Consider the following 14,233-nt stretch of genomic DNA (forward strand, 5'->3'; position numbering starts at 1 on the left):
AAGAAGCCTGAAATATTTACTTTGCCGACCCTCACTTTTAAGGAAGTTACATTTTAATCACACAAATGTAGAATACACACATACACACACACACACACACACACACACACAATAAAAATATTATATTTTAATAATGGTAATTGTATTGATATTTCCATGGATCAGGCACTGACTAAACACTTTACACCATTATTTCATTCAGTTCTCACCAAAACCGCAAGAGAGGTCCTGATATTATCACCAGTTTATAGGTAATTCAAAGAGGTCAAATAACATGTCCATAGTCATCCAGCCAATAAGTGGTGGGGTTTAAGCCAGGCTGTCTGATTCCAGAGTCCATTGTCTGTGCTATTGGCGATCCCAAGTAAGAGCCATATATATGGTCAGAAAGAAAAGAGAAACAAACTCTCTTTCAGAAGATCAGTAAACACTTCTGGGAGGAAATGGCCTTTAACTGGGACTTTAAAAATATGAAGCTCGGGGCTTCCCTGGTGGCGCAGTGGTTGAGAATCTGCCTGTCAATGCAGGGGACACGGGTTCGAGCCCTGGTCTGGGAAGATCCCACATGCCGCAGAGCAACTAAGTCCGTGAGCCACAACTGCTGAGCCTGCGCGTCTGGGGCCTGTGCTCCGCAACAAGAGAGGCCGCGATAGTGAGAGGCCCGCGCACCGTGATGAAGAGTGGCCCCCGCTTGCCACAACTAGAGAAAGCCCTCTCACAGAAACGAAGACCCAACACAGCAAAAAATAAAATAAATAAAATTAAAAAAAAAAAAAAAAAATGAAGCTCTTGGCAAGTTAAGAGGGAAAAGAGGGAAGGGCATTTGAGGTAGAAGGAATAACACAAGCAAAGGCACAGAGGCGGAAGAGCCCAGGAGACTTACAGGTCTACAGAACGCGAAACTGGAGGCCAGCATTCAAGAGTGGGGAACGAGGGAGGGGGGCTGCAGGGAGTAGTCAGAGTGAAGACTGGCAGGATATGGGGTCTGATTTGGGAGGGCTACAAACACCACACCAAGGACTTGATGTTTTATTCTGTAGTTAATGGAGAAACCTTAAATGTTTTTGAGCAAAGAATAATAAGATCAGAGTTGTATTGCAAGAAGATTAATCTTTTCCGTTGGAAGAGAGGCATGTTTTGTGACCACAGCATCCAGGGTCTCTTCCAAAAGATGCCACGTCCATCACTGTCACCATCATTATAAGCAACATCAGTATTGTCTCTAGGGCTGGTATGCAATCAGAAAAACACAGCGTTTGTATCACTAGGTTATTAACACTGTTACAGAAGATCACATTACTGATATATTACTAAAATGATTTTAACATGCATTTCTCTAGTGTCCAATGGCTCCAGAATGCTCATTTGCAATTCACAAACATCAGGAGGGGATAGAAATGGGTTGTTGGGTTTTTTTTTAATATCTTTATTGGAGTATAATTGCTTTACAATGGTGTGTTAGTTTCTGCTGTATAACAAAGTGAATCAGCTATACATATATATATATCCCCATAGCTCCTCCCTCTTGCGTCTCCCTCCCACCCTCCCCATCCCACCCCTCTAGATGGACACAAAGCACCGAGCTGATCTCCCTGTGCTATGCGGCTGCTTCCCACTAGCTATCTATTTCACATTTGGTAGTGTATATATGTCCATGCCACTCTCTCACTTCGTCCCAGCTTACCCTTCCCCCTTCCCACGTCCTCAAGCCCATTCTATAGAAATGTTTTGAATTGCAGCTATTAGATCTCTTATCTACTGTTGCCCATGAAAAGTGAATGAGCATCCTTACTTTTGGATTTTAGTATCTCCTTTTGACATCATTTCACTGTTTAGTTCCAGACAAAGTTGGGGACCTGGAGGCAAACAGCAATGGTTCTACAAGGTCCCTGGTAGTGAGCTGGTCGCCCCCTGCTGGAGACTGGGAGCAGTATCGTATTCTGCTCTTGAATGATTCTTTGGTGCTGCTCAACATCACCGTGGGAAAGGAGGAAACACACTATGTCATAGGTGATGTGGGGCTCATACCGGGAAGACAGTATGAGGTCGAAGTCACTGTTGAGAGCGGCAATCTGAAGAATTCTAAGCGTTGCCATGGCAGGACAGGTAAGCGAATATCAAGGTGTTAATGACTGCTGGAACCTTAATTTGGTCCTTCTTCCAAGTAACCCAGGTAACCATCAATGTCATACCCCAGGGTTCCCTGTATTTGAGACATTATAGACTGACAAACTGAAATAGGTTGGTAATGTTTAATTTTGTCAAATTAGAGTATTAGAAATCACTTCCACTAGTAGGTTCATTGTTTTTTAAAAGAAAGACCTTTCTAACACCAAAAGAACAGGAAGGAAACAATCTGAGAGAATCCTCCCCACAAAGTAGATAGTTGATAACCTTTTGCTGGTGATCAGTGTTAGAGAATCACTGCCTTGACCCACTGTTGACTAATGGGAGATTTTCAGGTACCAAGGAAGAGTTGTTAAAGTGGAGAGGGATATATTCAGATTTTAGGGCAGAGGAGAGTGAGGCTACTGAGACATGGATTTAGGTGTTCTTGCTGTCACCATTATACTGTAATTCCTTGGGCAAGTCACAACCTCTCTGAATCCATTTCCTCAACTTTCAAATAAGAGAGTTGACCTGCTAAACTCAACATTTCTATGAAAATCCCTGTGACATGGAATGCTCCATACTTGGAGTGAAATTCAAATATACTCTTTTAGTCTTGCCTGATAATAAGGAAATAACTACACTGATGCAGTGTTCTTAGAAGAATGTCAAAGAAATGGACCAAGACACGTCTTTAGCTTGCCCACTGTGTCTTCCAGTTATCTCTTCATTTTCCAAATATTAATATCTGCTGGAGGATGATCAAAAATAAATGACCCAGTAAAGTATTTTCCAAGAGTATTCTTTTGAGTCCTCATTTCTGGTTATGTTACACGAACAAAGTTTTTTTGTGGTTAGCTTTTTTTTTCTAAATGCTCATAAGCATTCAGAAAAGAAATGCTCAACTGGAACACTCCTGTGGATGGAAGAGAACAGATCTCTAAAGAATACTGGAGTGTATCCAAGTTAATCAATGACCCCAATGTCCATTGCTTTTTCCCCAGTGCCCCTGGCTGTCCTTCAGCTTCGTGTCAAACACGCCAATGAAACCTCACTGGGTGTCATGTGGCAGACCCCTGCAGCGGAATGGGAGAAATACATCATTTCGCTAATTGACAGAGACCTCTTACTCATCCACAAGTTGCTCCCCAAAGATGCCAAAGAATTCACTTTTACTGACCTGGTGCCTGGACGAAAATACATAGCTACAGTCAGCAGTATTAGTGGAGACCTGAAAAATTCATCTTCAACAAAAGGAAGAACAGGTAACATTTTTTATAAATTTTAGGCTTTAAAAGTATCCTGTCTGCTGAATTGTCTAACATTCAACTTATAAATGTTTATTAAAAGCCTGTTGTTCTGTACTGGGCATTGTATACTTTTTTTTTTTTTTTTCATGTTTTCCATGTATTTGCTCTCTGGGCTATAGTCTGGATAATTTCCTCAGCTCTTAGTTTTAGTTCATTAGTTCTATCTAATCTATCTTTCTTTAGTTCTATCTAATCTATTTTAAAATCCACCCACTGAGTTTTAAAATTTAATTGTTATGTTCTTCACTGTTAAACATTTTCTTTGGTTCTCTTCCAAATATGTTTAGTATTCTGTTGCTCTTTCCATTCTCCTCCTTTATCGCTATAAGCAAATTAATGATTTTTATTTTCATTCTATGTCTGATCAGTATAATATCTGCAATATTCAGGAGTTCAGTGCTGTTGTTTACTGAGTTTTCTGCCTTTTGCTCATGGTGCTTACTTCCTTAAATGTTTGTGATGTTTTATTCTAAACTCATATACCTTGGGATTTTATTCTGTGGGAATTCTTTGGGGCCTTTTTTGAAGGTGGGTTTCAGAAAGAATTTTCTTTTCACTTGATTCTTTCAGGTGCACAGGATTGCTACCAACCCAGACCTATTTTAATCTAAATTGTCAACTTGAGGTTTTTTGATCACCCAGGGTTTTATGAATTTGGGTTGCAAACTCACTGAAGCTGTCTTGACATTATGAATTCTCAGTGGAAATTTCTTCTTCTCCACCTAGTATTAAGGAGGCTGCAGTATATGGGGAATAGAGAGGAAGTATTTATTTCACTTACGCTTAGAATGTAAAGTTTCAGGATCCAATATTATGCAGAGTCACCTATGAGGTTCCTCACCCTGGGAAAGTCCTATTCACAGCTCTTGCAAAGCTATAAAATCAAAGCTTAAATTTATGTTTGAAAGATGCCCTCATGGTGACAGTCTGCTTCAGTGATTCAGTTACCTCTCTGTCACTTTCTTATAGGTCTCTGAGAATTCCTTACATTCTTGACAACTCATTCATGCATTTACATTTTTATGTTTTATCCAACATGTGCAGTTGCGTGTATTGGGGGGATTTTCATGGTTTGTGCCAGCAATGAAAGTCCAAGGCATTGTTTTAGACTTAAGATCATTTTCATTATTCCCACCACTCATATTGCTGTGTCATATGGTAAGTGAATGTTTAACTTTGTAAGAAACTACCAAGCTGTTTTCCAAAGTGGTTGTAAAATTTTACATTCCCACCAACAATGTATGATATTTCCAGTTCCTCCGTATTCTCAGCAACACTTGGTATTTTCAATTTGTTTGGTTTTTTAAATTTTAGCCATTCTAATAAATGTGGAGAGGTATCTCATGTGATTTTAACTTGCCTTTTCTTAATGACTAATGGTTTCAAGCATTTTTTTCATATGCTTATTTACCATCCACTTATCTTTTTGTGGAAGAAGATATTTTCAAATGTTTTGCCTATTTTTTAATAGGGTTCTTCGTTTCTTATCATTGAGTTTTGAGAATTCTTTATTCCAGAATAAGTCCTTTGTCAAAAATGTGTGTTGAAACATTTTCTCTCAGTCTATGACGTGTCTTTTTATTTTATTGAAGTATAGTTGATTTACAATATTATATTAGTTTCAGGTGTACAGCATTGTGATTCAGCATTTCTATGGAATATACTCCATTAAAAGTTATTATAAGATAATGGTTATAATTCCCTGTGCTATACAATATATCCTTGTTGCTTACCTATTTTATACATAGTAGTTTGTATCTCTTAATTCCATACCCCTAATTTGCCCCTCCCCCCTTTCCTCATCCCTTTGGTAGCCACTAGTTTGTCCTCTATATCTGTGAGTCTGTTTCTGCTTTGCACACACACTCATTTGTATTATTTTTTAGATTCCACATATAAGTGATATCATACAGTATTTGTCTTTCTCGGTCTGACTTATTTCACTAAGAATAATATTCTCTAGGTACATCCACATTGCTGCAAATGGCAGAATTTCATTTTTTAACATGACTGAGTAATATTCCATTGTGTATATATACCACATTTTCTTTTTTTTGTTGTTTTTTAACAATGGCATGGACTTGGACTGCATTCATTATAAGTATTTTCAAAGGTAAATTGTCTTTTATTTTTTAAATAAATTTATTTATTTTACTTATTTATTTTTGGCTGCTTTGGGCCTTCATTGCTGCATGTGGGCTTTCTCTAGTTGCGCGAGTGGGGGCTACTCTTTGTCGCACTACATGTGCTTCTCATTGCGGTGGCTTCTCTTGTTGCGGAGCACGGGCTCTACTCGTGCGGGCTTCAGTAGTTGTGGTGCACTGGCTCAGTAGTTGTGGCTCCTGGGCTCTAGAGTGCAGGCTCAGTAGTTGTGGTGCATGGACTTAGTTGCTCTGTGGCATGCAGGATCTTCCCCGACCAGGGATCAAAACTGTGTCCCCTGCACTGGCAGGCGGATTCTTAACCACTGCACCACCAGGGAAGTCCCTATACCACATTTTCTTTATCCATTCGTCTGTTGATGGGCACTTGGGTTGCTTCCATATCTTGGCTATTGTAAATAGTGCTGCTATGAATACTGGGGTGCGTGTATCTTTTCAAATTAGTGTTTTCATTTTTTCCAGATATATACCCAGGAGTGGAATTACTGGATCATATGGGAGTTCTATTTTTAGTTTTTTGAGGAACCTCCATACTGTTTTCCATAGTGGCTGCACCAATTCACATTCCCACCAACAGTGCATGAGGGTTCCCTTTTCTTTCCATCCTCCCGATATTTGTTATTTGTAGACTTTTTGATGATAGCCATTCTGACAGCTGTGAGGTGATAGCTCATTGTGGTTTTGATTTGCATTTCTCTAATAATTAACAATGTTGAGACTCTTTTCATGTGCCTGTTAGCCCCCTGTATGTCTTCTTTGGAAAAAATTCAGGTATTCTGCCCATTTTGTGATTAGGTTGTTTGTTTTTTTATACTGAGTTATACGAGCTGTTTATATATTTTGGATATTTACCCCTTGTCAGTCATATCGTTTGCAAATATCTTTTCCCATTCTATAGGTTTGTCTTTTTGTCAATGATTTCCCTCGCTGTGCAAAAGCTTTTAAGTTTAATTAGGTCTCATTTGTTTATTTTTGCTTTTATTTCTTTTGCATTAGGAGACAAATCCAAAAAAATATTGCTACAATTTATGTCAAAGAGTGTTCTGCCTATGTTCTCTTCTAGGAGTTTTATGATTTCCAGTCTTACATTTGGGTCTTTAATCAATTTTGAGTTTATTTTTGTATATGGTGTGAAGAAATGTTCTAATCTCATTGTTGTACATGTAGCTGTCCAGTTTTCCCAGCACCACTTGCTAAAAAGACTGTCTTTTCTCCAATGTGTATTCTTGCCTCCTTTGCCATAGATTAAATAACCATAGGTGTGTGGGTTTATTTCCGGGCTCTCTATCCTGTTCCATTGATGTATGTGTCTGTTTTTGTGTCAGTATCATACTGTTTTGATTACTGTAGCTTTGTAGTATAATCTGAAGTCTGGGCATATGGTAATTCCAGCTTTGTTCTTTTTTCTCAAGATTGCTTTGACAATTCACGGTCTTTTGTGATTCCATGTGAATTTTAGGATTATTTGTTCTAGTTCTGTGAAAAATGACATGGGTATTTTGATAAGGATTGCATTAAATCTATAGATTACTTTGGGTAGTATGACCATTTTAACAATAGTAATTCTTCCAATCCAAGAGCACGGAATGTCTTTCCAATTCTTTGTATCGTCTTCAGTTTACTTCATCAATGTTTTTATAGTTTTCAGAGTTTATACTTCACCTCCTTGGTTAAGTTTATTCCTAGATATTTTATCCTTTTTGATTTGTGGTTATCATGGGATTCACATATGCTGACCTACAATTATATCTACTTGTTTTAAACTGGTAGTCATTTAAGTTCAAACACATTCTAAAAGACCTACATTTTTTACTCTCCTCCCCCACATTTTGTGTTTTGATGCCATATTTTACATCTTCCACTTATCCCTTAACTGTATAGTGTTATTATAGTTGTTTTTACAATTTTTTGTCTTTTAATGTATGTACTGGCTTACTTAAGTAGTTGATCCTCCATCCTTATTATATATTTACCTTTCCTAGTGAGATTTTCCCTTTTGTTTAGATTCTTACTTCTTTTCTATTTAGAGAAGACCCTTCAACATTTCTTTTAGGGTAGATTTAGTATGGATGAACTCTTAGTTTTTACTTGTCTGAGAAGTTCTTTATCTCTACTTCTATTCTAAATGATAATCTTGCTGGGTGGAGTATCCTAGGTTGCAGGTTTTTCCCTTTCAGCACTTGAATATATCATGCCACTCCCTTCTGGCCTGGAATATTTCTGCAGAGAAATCAGCTGATAGCCTTATGGGGATTCCCCTGTATATGAGTCTTTGTTTTTCTCTTGTTGCCTTTAGAATTCTCTCTTTAGCTTTTGCCATTTTAATTATGATATGTGGTGTGGCTCTACTTGGGTTCATCTTGTTTGGGAACCCCTGCACTTCCTGAACCTGGATATCTGTTTCCTTCTTCAAGTTTGGGAAGTTTTCAGCCATAATTTCATCAAATACATTTTCAGTCCTCTTCTCTCTCTCTTCTCCTCTGGGATCCCTATAATGCAAATGTTGGTACACTTAATGTTATCCCAAGAGATCTCTTAAATTGCTTTCACTTTTTAAAATTTGTTTTTCTTTTTGCTGTTCTGATTGGGTGATTTACATTATTCTATCTTCCAGATCACCTATGTACCACTTAGTCTGCTCTTCATTCCTTCTAGTACTTTTTTTTAATTCAGCTATTGAGTTATTCATTTCTGATTGGATCTTTTTTATATCTTCTGGTTCCTTGTTAAAATGTTCACTGTTTAGATAAATTCTTTTCCCTAATTCAGTTAACATTTTTATTACCAATGTTTTTAATTCTTTACCTGGTAAATTGTTTATTTCCGTTTCATTATTTATTGTTTTAGGGAGTTTTGTTTGCTCTTTCAATTGAGAGTAGTTCCTCTGCTTTTTCATTTTGCTTAACTTTCTCTGCCTCTATGAATTTAGATGAAACAGTTACCTATTGTGGTCTTAAAGGGGTGTTCTTATGTGGGAGCATCCCTATACAGGCTGTGTTCGCCCAGTGTCTTTGGTGCAAGAGGTGGATTTGACATGAATGCAAGTTACATCTTTCTTCAGGGTGTTGTTTTAGGGTGATAGATGGCAGCTGTCACCTTGGTAGAGGTTGGGCTGGAGGTGGAGGGGCTAGAGCTGGTGCCAGGTGTGAGGTGGGACTTCCTCTCTGTTCAGTGGCCATCATTGCCCTGTCAGGGGTGGGGTCTGATCCCAAGTTGCTGGGCAGAAACCCTGAGGATCAGGCTCGAGCTGACTTTGTTCACTTAAGTGTGTGTTTTTCCCATCTCAGCACCAGGGTCTTTACCCCAGAGAGGGGAGTGCTGAAGCAAGTGGGGCCTGTGTGCAGACAGAGTTCCAATGCGCTGCCCGTGTAGGTGTCTATGGCTCCACTCAGATGCAGCCTCTGGTGCAGGTCCCCTTTGTCTCTCCCAGCTGATCACTACTGCCTGCATCCGCTGCCCCCACCCTGTTGCGGAAATGCTCCACAGGGCAGGTGGGACCCATGTGAGCTCTACATGTATCCGGAGGTTAGCTGTGGTGGAGTGGCCACCCCGTCAGAGATCTGGGCAGTCTGAGGCACTGCTTGAGTAAGCACCAAGGATAGATGTGCTGCCCCACCCAGCCTCCACCCTGGGGTGGAGCTGCTCCGGGTCACCTCTGGGTCCCACAGTCAAGTTTCTTCCCCAGCCGTGGCTGCCCCAGATCCAGTGCCACATTGTGGCATGAAGTGAGTGGGGTCGGAATGTTTGCTTGGCTTGGGCTGGTACGTGTGCCAGGCGGTCATGGGGAACTCGGCAGCCACTAGAGCAGACCTTTCTCTGCTCTGCCTTGGGGGTTAGCCAGCATGTGTGTGCCCCTCATGAATGGAGTCCAGACTTCCTCAGCTCTTCTCTTTGTCCCAGAAGTTCTCCAACCAGCTAAGGGGGCTTGTCTCCTCATGTAGGACACCAGGACTGAGATGCCCAAACTTGGTTTAACTTGCTCACTCCCCAGGTTGAGTGTCCACCAATGTCATCTCCCTTGTCCTCTGAGTCCCCTCTGAGGGGCACAGGTCCTGACCCAATCACTTCTGTTCCCTTCCTACCCTATTATGTGTATATCTTTCTTACAGTCTTGGTTGTACAGGAGTCTTTTTGCCAGTTTCCAATTAGTTTTCAGTGATAATTACTCCACATGTAGATGTATTTTTGATGACAGGGAGGTGAGCATCCTGTCCTCTTACTCCACCATCTTGATCTCCTCCCCTGGTTTGTCTTTTCATTAATTTATTAGTATATCTTGCAGAACATAAGTTTTTAATTTTGATGTCAATTTACCAGTTTTTTTCTTTCATGAATCATGCTTTTGGTGTCATACCTAAGAAACCTTTGTCTAACACAAGGTCACCAAAATTTTCTCCTAGAAGCTTCATAGTTTTAGGTTGTAAATTTAGGTGTATAATCAATTTTGAGTTAATTTTTGTATATGTGTGAGATATGGGGCAAAGTTTATTTCTTTGCTTATGCACACCTAATAATTCCAGTCCTATTTGTTGAAAAGACTCTCCTTTCTCCACTGAATTGCCCTTGCATCTCTATAAAAAAAAAATCAATTGACTATATATATGTGTTTGGTCTATTTCTGGACCTTCAAGTCTGTTCCATCAGTCTATGTGTCTACTTTTTTGCCAGTATCACACTGTCTTCATTACTGTAGCTTTCTAGAAGTTTTGAAATCAGATGATGTTAGTCCTCCAACTTTATTCTTCTTTTTCAAAACTGTTTTGGCATATTAATTCCTTTGCTTTCCATATGAAAGTTAGAATTGGAATTGAATCTTTTGATCCATGTACAGTCATGTATTTTAATAAGTATGTTTGTACCTAAATCCAAAAGTCAGTGATTTCTGAGAAGGGTTGTGCAAGGTTCCAATCCCTTTGATTATCATAATTCTGGGAAGAGGCACAAAGGAGATGTATGTTGATCAAGTGCCAACTTCAAGATCTGTGTAAAAGATTTGTCAATGGACAGGTTAAAAATCACAGTAGCTGTTAATTAGGTAAAGGGCACAGGCTCACAGGTGAGACAAATCAGGCTTTGGACACCAGAATGACAATTTGTTAGCACTGTTGTATAGGCTAAGTTACTTACATTATGATCCTTGGTTTCCTCCTCTGTGAAGGGAATTAAAAAAATCAACTCTATAGAGTTTTGAATGAGTATCCAATGATATAACATCTATAAAGCATAGAGTCCATAACTGGCACATAACAGGCAATCAGTTGTTATCATTATCATTATTATTATTATATAATACTATAACATATAGTATTGTAGCATTTTCATGTATGATAAGAATAGTCCTCTTGAGAATGTGCCAATAAAGAATTACCAGTTTCCTAGACTACAATCTAATCATCAGGTTAAAGGGATTTCCCAATACCACCCCATAACAACCATCAGCTCCAGTAGATCATGTGGCTTTGAGTTCTCACGGGGTAGCGACAGATAAAATAACATTAAGTAAGCAATCTTCAATATACAGATCGCCAACAAACACATGAAAGAATGCTCAACCTCATTAATCATTAGAGAAATGCAAATCAAAACTACAATGAGGTATCATCTCACACCGGTCAGAATGGCCATCATCAAAAAATCTAGAAACAATAAATGCTGGAGAGGGTGTGGAGAAAAGGGAACACTCTGGCACTGTTGGTGGGAATGTAAATTGATACAGCCACTATGGAGAACAGTATGGAGGTTCCTTAAAAAACTAAAAATAGAACTACCATACGACCCAGCAATCCCACTACTGGGCATATACCCTGAGAAAACCATAATTCAAGAAGAGTCATGTACCAAAATGTTCATTGCAGCTCTATTTACAATAGCCAGGACATGGAAGCAACCTAAGTGTCCATCATCGGATGAATGGATAAAGAAGATGTGGCACATATATACAATGGAATATTACTCAGCCATAAAAAGAAACGAAATAGTTATTTGTAATGAGGTGGATGGACCTAGAGTCTGTCATACAGAGTGAAGTAAGTCAGAAAGAGAAAAACAAATACCGTATGCTAACACATATATATGGAATCTAAGAAAAAAAAAAAAAAGGTCATGAAGAACCTAGGGGTAAGACGGGAATAAAGACACAGACCTACTAGAGCGTGGACTTGAGGATATGGGGAGGGGGAAGGGTAAGCTGTGACAAAGTGAGAGAGTGGCATGGACATATATACACTACCAAACGTAAAATAGATAGCTAGTGGGAAGCAGCTGCATAGCACAGGGAGATCAGCTCGGTGGTTTGTGACCACCTAGAGGGGTGGGATAGGGAGAGTGGGAGGGAGGGAGACGCAAGAGGGAAGAGATATGGGAAAATATGTATATGTATAACTGATTCACTTTGTTATAAAGCAGAAACTAACACACCATTGTAAAGCAATTATACTCCAATAAAGATGTTAAAAAAAAAAAAAAGTAAGCAATCTTCAAAAATAGCAGCCTTTTATGTATCTGCCAATCCCATACTCCTAATTTATCCCTCCCTCTCCTTCCCCTTTGGTAACCATAAGTTTGCTTTCTATGTCTGCGAGTCTGTTTCTGTTGGTAAATAAGTTCGTTTGTATTATTTTTTAGAATTTACATATAAGCGATATCATATAATAAAAAAAAATAGCAGCCTTTTATTATTTAAAATTTAAAAATCAAGACTACCTAATAGGCATGCATCATCTTATCCTTGGATCTGAAATAATTTTGATTTCCCATATAAGCAGCTTTTTCAGAACGGTAGAGTCTCTGTAGGGGAATAGTTCTCCATATTTCACATGAAATAAAGCTGAGTGTCTATATCAAAATATATATATTTTTTTTTTTTTAGCATTTTCAAGACTGTCTCCATTTTTTACTCATTTTTGTTACACTTCCTTAGGGTGACGAAGTGTCATCTGTTTTTTCTTCCCTGTCTACTCTGTTTTAGTGCCTGCCCAAGTGACCGGCTTGCATGTGGCCAACCAAGGGACAACAAGCAGTCTATTCACTAACTGGACCCAAGCACTGGGAGACGTAGACTTCTACCAAGTCTTACTGATCCATGAAAACGTGGTCATCAAAAATGAAAGTGTCTCCAGTGACACCAGCAGATACAGCTTCCACTCCCTCAAATCGGGCAGCCTTTACTCCATGGTGGTAACCACAGTAAGCGGAGGAATCTCTTCCCGACAAGTGGTGATGGAGGGAAGGACAGGTAAGAAGAGTGTCTGTGACCTATGGCGATCTGAGCACGTGGAACCTCCAGGGTATATCCTAGGCGTTTTAAAACATCCTAAAGACAGACCCAACTCTGATTTTCCTAAAAGCCAAGTTTCAATGCTATCCAGACAGTACATGTTGATCTCCCAGGAACGGAAATTGGATGATGGGTGAGAGTAGGAGAGAATGAATTCTAAATTTTCTAAAATCTCCAATACATGTGTCAGAACTCCTAGAAAACCCTTTGTGATGACATGATAGTCATCTGCTACCTAAGCTTATTCCTTCATCTAGCCGATTTTCTTTGAAATATTTATGTCTGATTAAGGTAAACAAGTCATGAACTTTTTTAAAAAAAGTATCTTCCATTCTCTTTCATATTCTTGGTTTCAAGACACAGAAAAAAAAATGATCTCCAACTTCTATGGTCAAAAGTTAAGCTAATAAAATTACCCAATCCCATATATTTTCACAAGCAACATTAAACAGTGCTTAATACTGTACGCCACCTAAACAATGTTCCTTGACCTTAAAGAGCTCATAGTCAAATAGGGCAGAGAGCTAAGTAATCAGATAAATGTCATATGGTCATATGTGTCAGGCAGAGGTGCAGCACCAAAGAAAGGAATATAATTTTCTACACAACACAAAGAAAGAACATAAACAAACAATATAAAATGTATATTCCAGTTTCTTAGAAAGATATACAATTAAATAAATCCAATAGAAGCTTTACTAATTATTAGTGAATTCAGGTCAGTGACTTTGCCTGTTTAATTTCATAGGATTATGTTAAGTAGGATGTCAGTCTCCTCCCTCTATATTACCAATGCTCAGATTCTGAGTATCAGCGTCAGGTATCCATAGATATATCCTTTTCTAAAATCATGAATCTCACCTGCTTAATGAACCCAAGGACCATTAACTTCATTAACTCTCCCAAAAGAGCAACTAAGTCATTGAAAATATATTTCATAGTCTAGGTAGAAATTCACTGATGTCTGCCCATTTCTGTCATTCTGTGGCAACTGATACTGTTGCCTGTGTTCTTCCTGATACCTTCCTTCTTCTCTTTTAATGGTTCTTGGCACCATCCATCAATGTAACATAATTGGGGGTGAGGGACTGAAAAACTTAGTTGGGGAATCAAGAGGCCTAGATTCTGGTCCTAGCTCTGCCATTCACTTATCTATCTAAGCCTTCATTTTCTCTTCCATCCCCAGTAAGTCACCCCAACACTGGGTATCAGAGTGGGGAAGGAGAAATAACAAGTTGAGGAGAGGAGTTGAAAAGGATCTTGCATCCATTTCCCAGTGAGTTGCAGTTGTATTAGTCAGATTAGGCTGACTTATTTCCTGCTTATACAACTGTACAATGTGGGTGTTCCTGACTGGACAACTCTATTGGTTGGTT

General features: G+C 39.0%; 1 protein-coding gene across 2 annotated transcripts in view; it reads left to right on the plus strand.

The window, feature by feature from the left end:
- The window catches only part of PTPRB (protein tyrosine phosphatase receptor type B), a 113,314-nt gene that overhangs the window by 44,063 nt on the left and 55,018 nt on the right, over positions 1-14,233 (plus strand). For both annotated transcript variants that reach the window (XM_061206321.1, XM_061206322.1), the window contains 3 exons: positions 1,837-2,106; positions 3,114-3,374; positions 12,549-12,815. In XM_061206321.1, coding sequence (XP_061062304.1) covers positions 1,837-2,106; positions 3,114-3,374; positions 12,549-12,815 — 798 coding nt within the window. The remainder of the gene's footprint in view (positions 1-1,836; positions 2,107-3,113; positions 3,375-12,548; positions 12,816-14,233) is intronic.

The sequence above is a fragment of the Eubalaena glacialis genome, chromosome 11 (assembly GCF_028564815.1).
Source record: "Eubalaena glacialis isolate mEubGla1 chromosome 11, mEubGla1.1.hap2.+ XY, whole genome shotgun sequence".
Lineage (NCBI taxonomy): Eukaryota > Metazoa > Chordata > Mammalia > Artiodactyla > Balaenidae > Eubalaena > Eubalaena glacialis.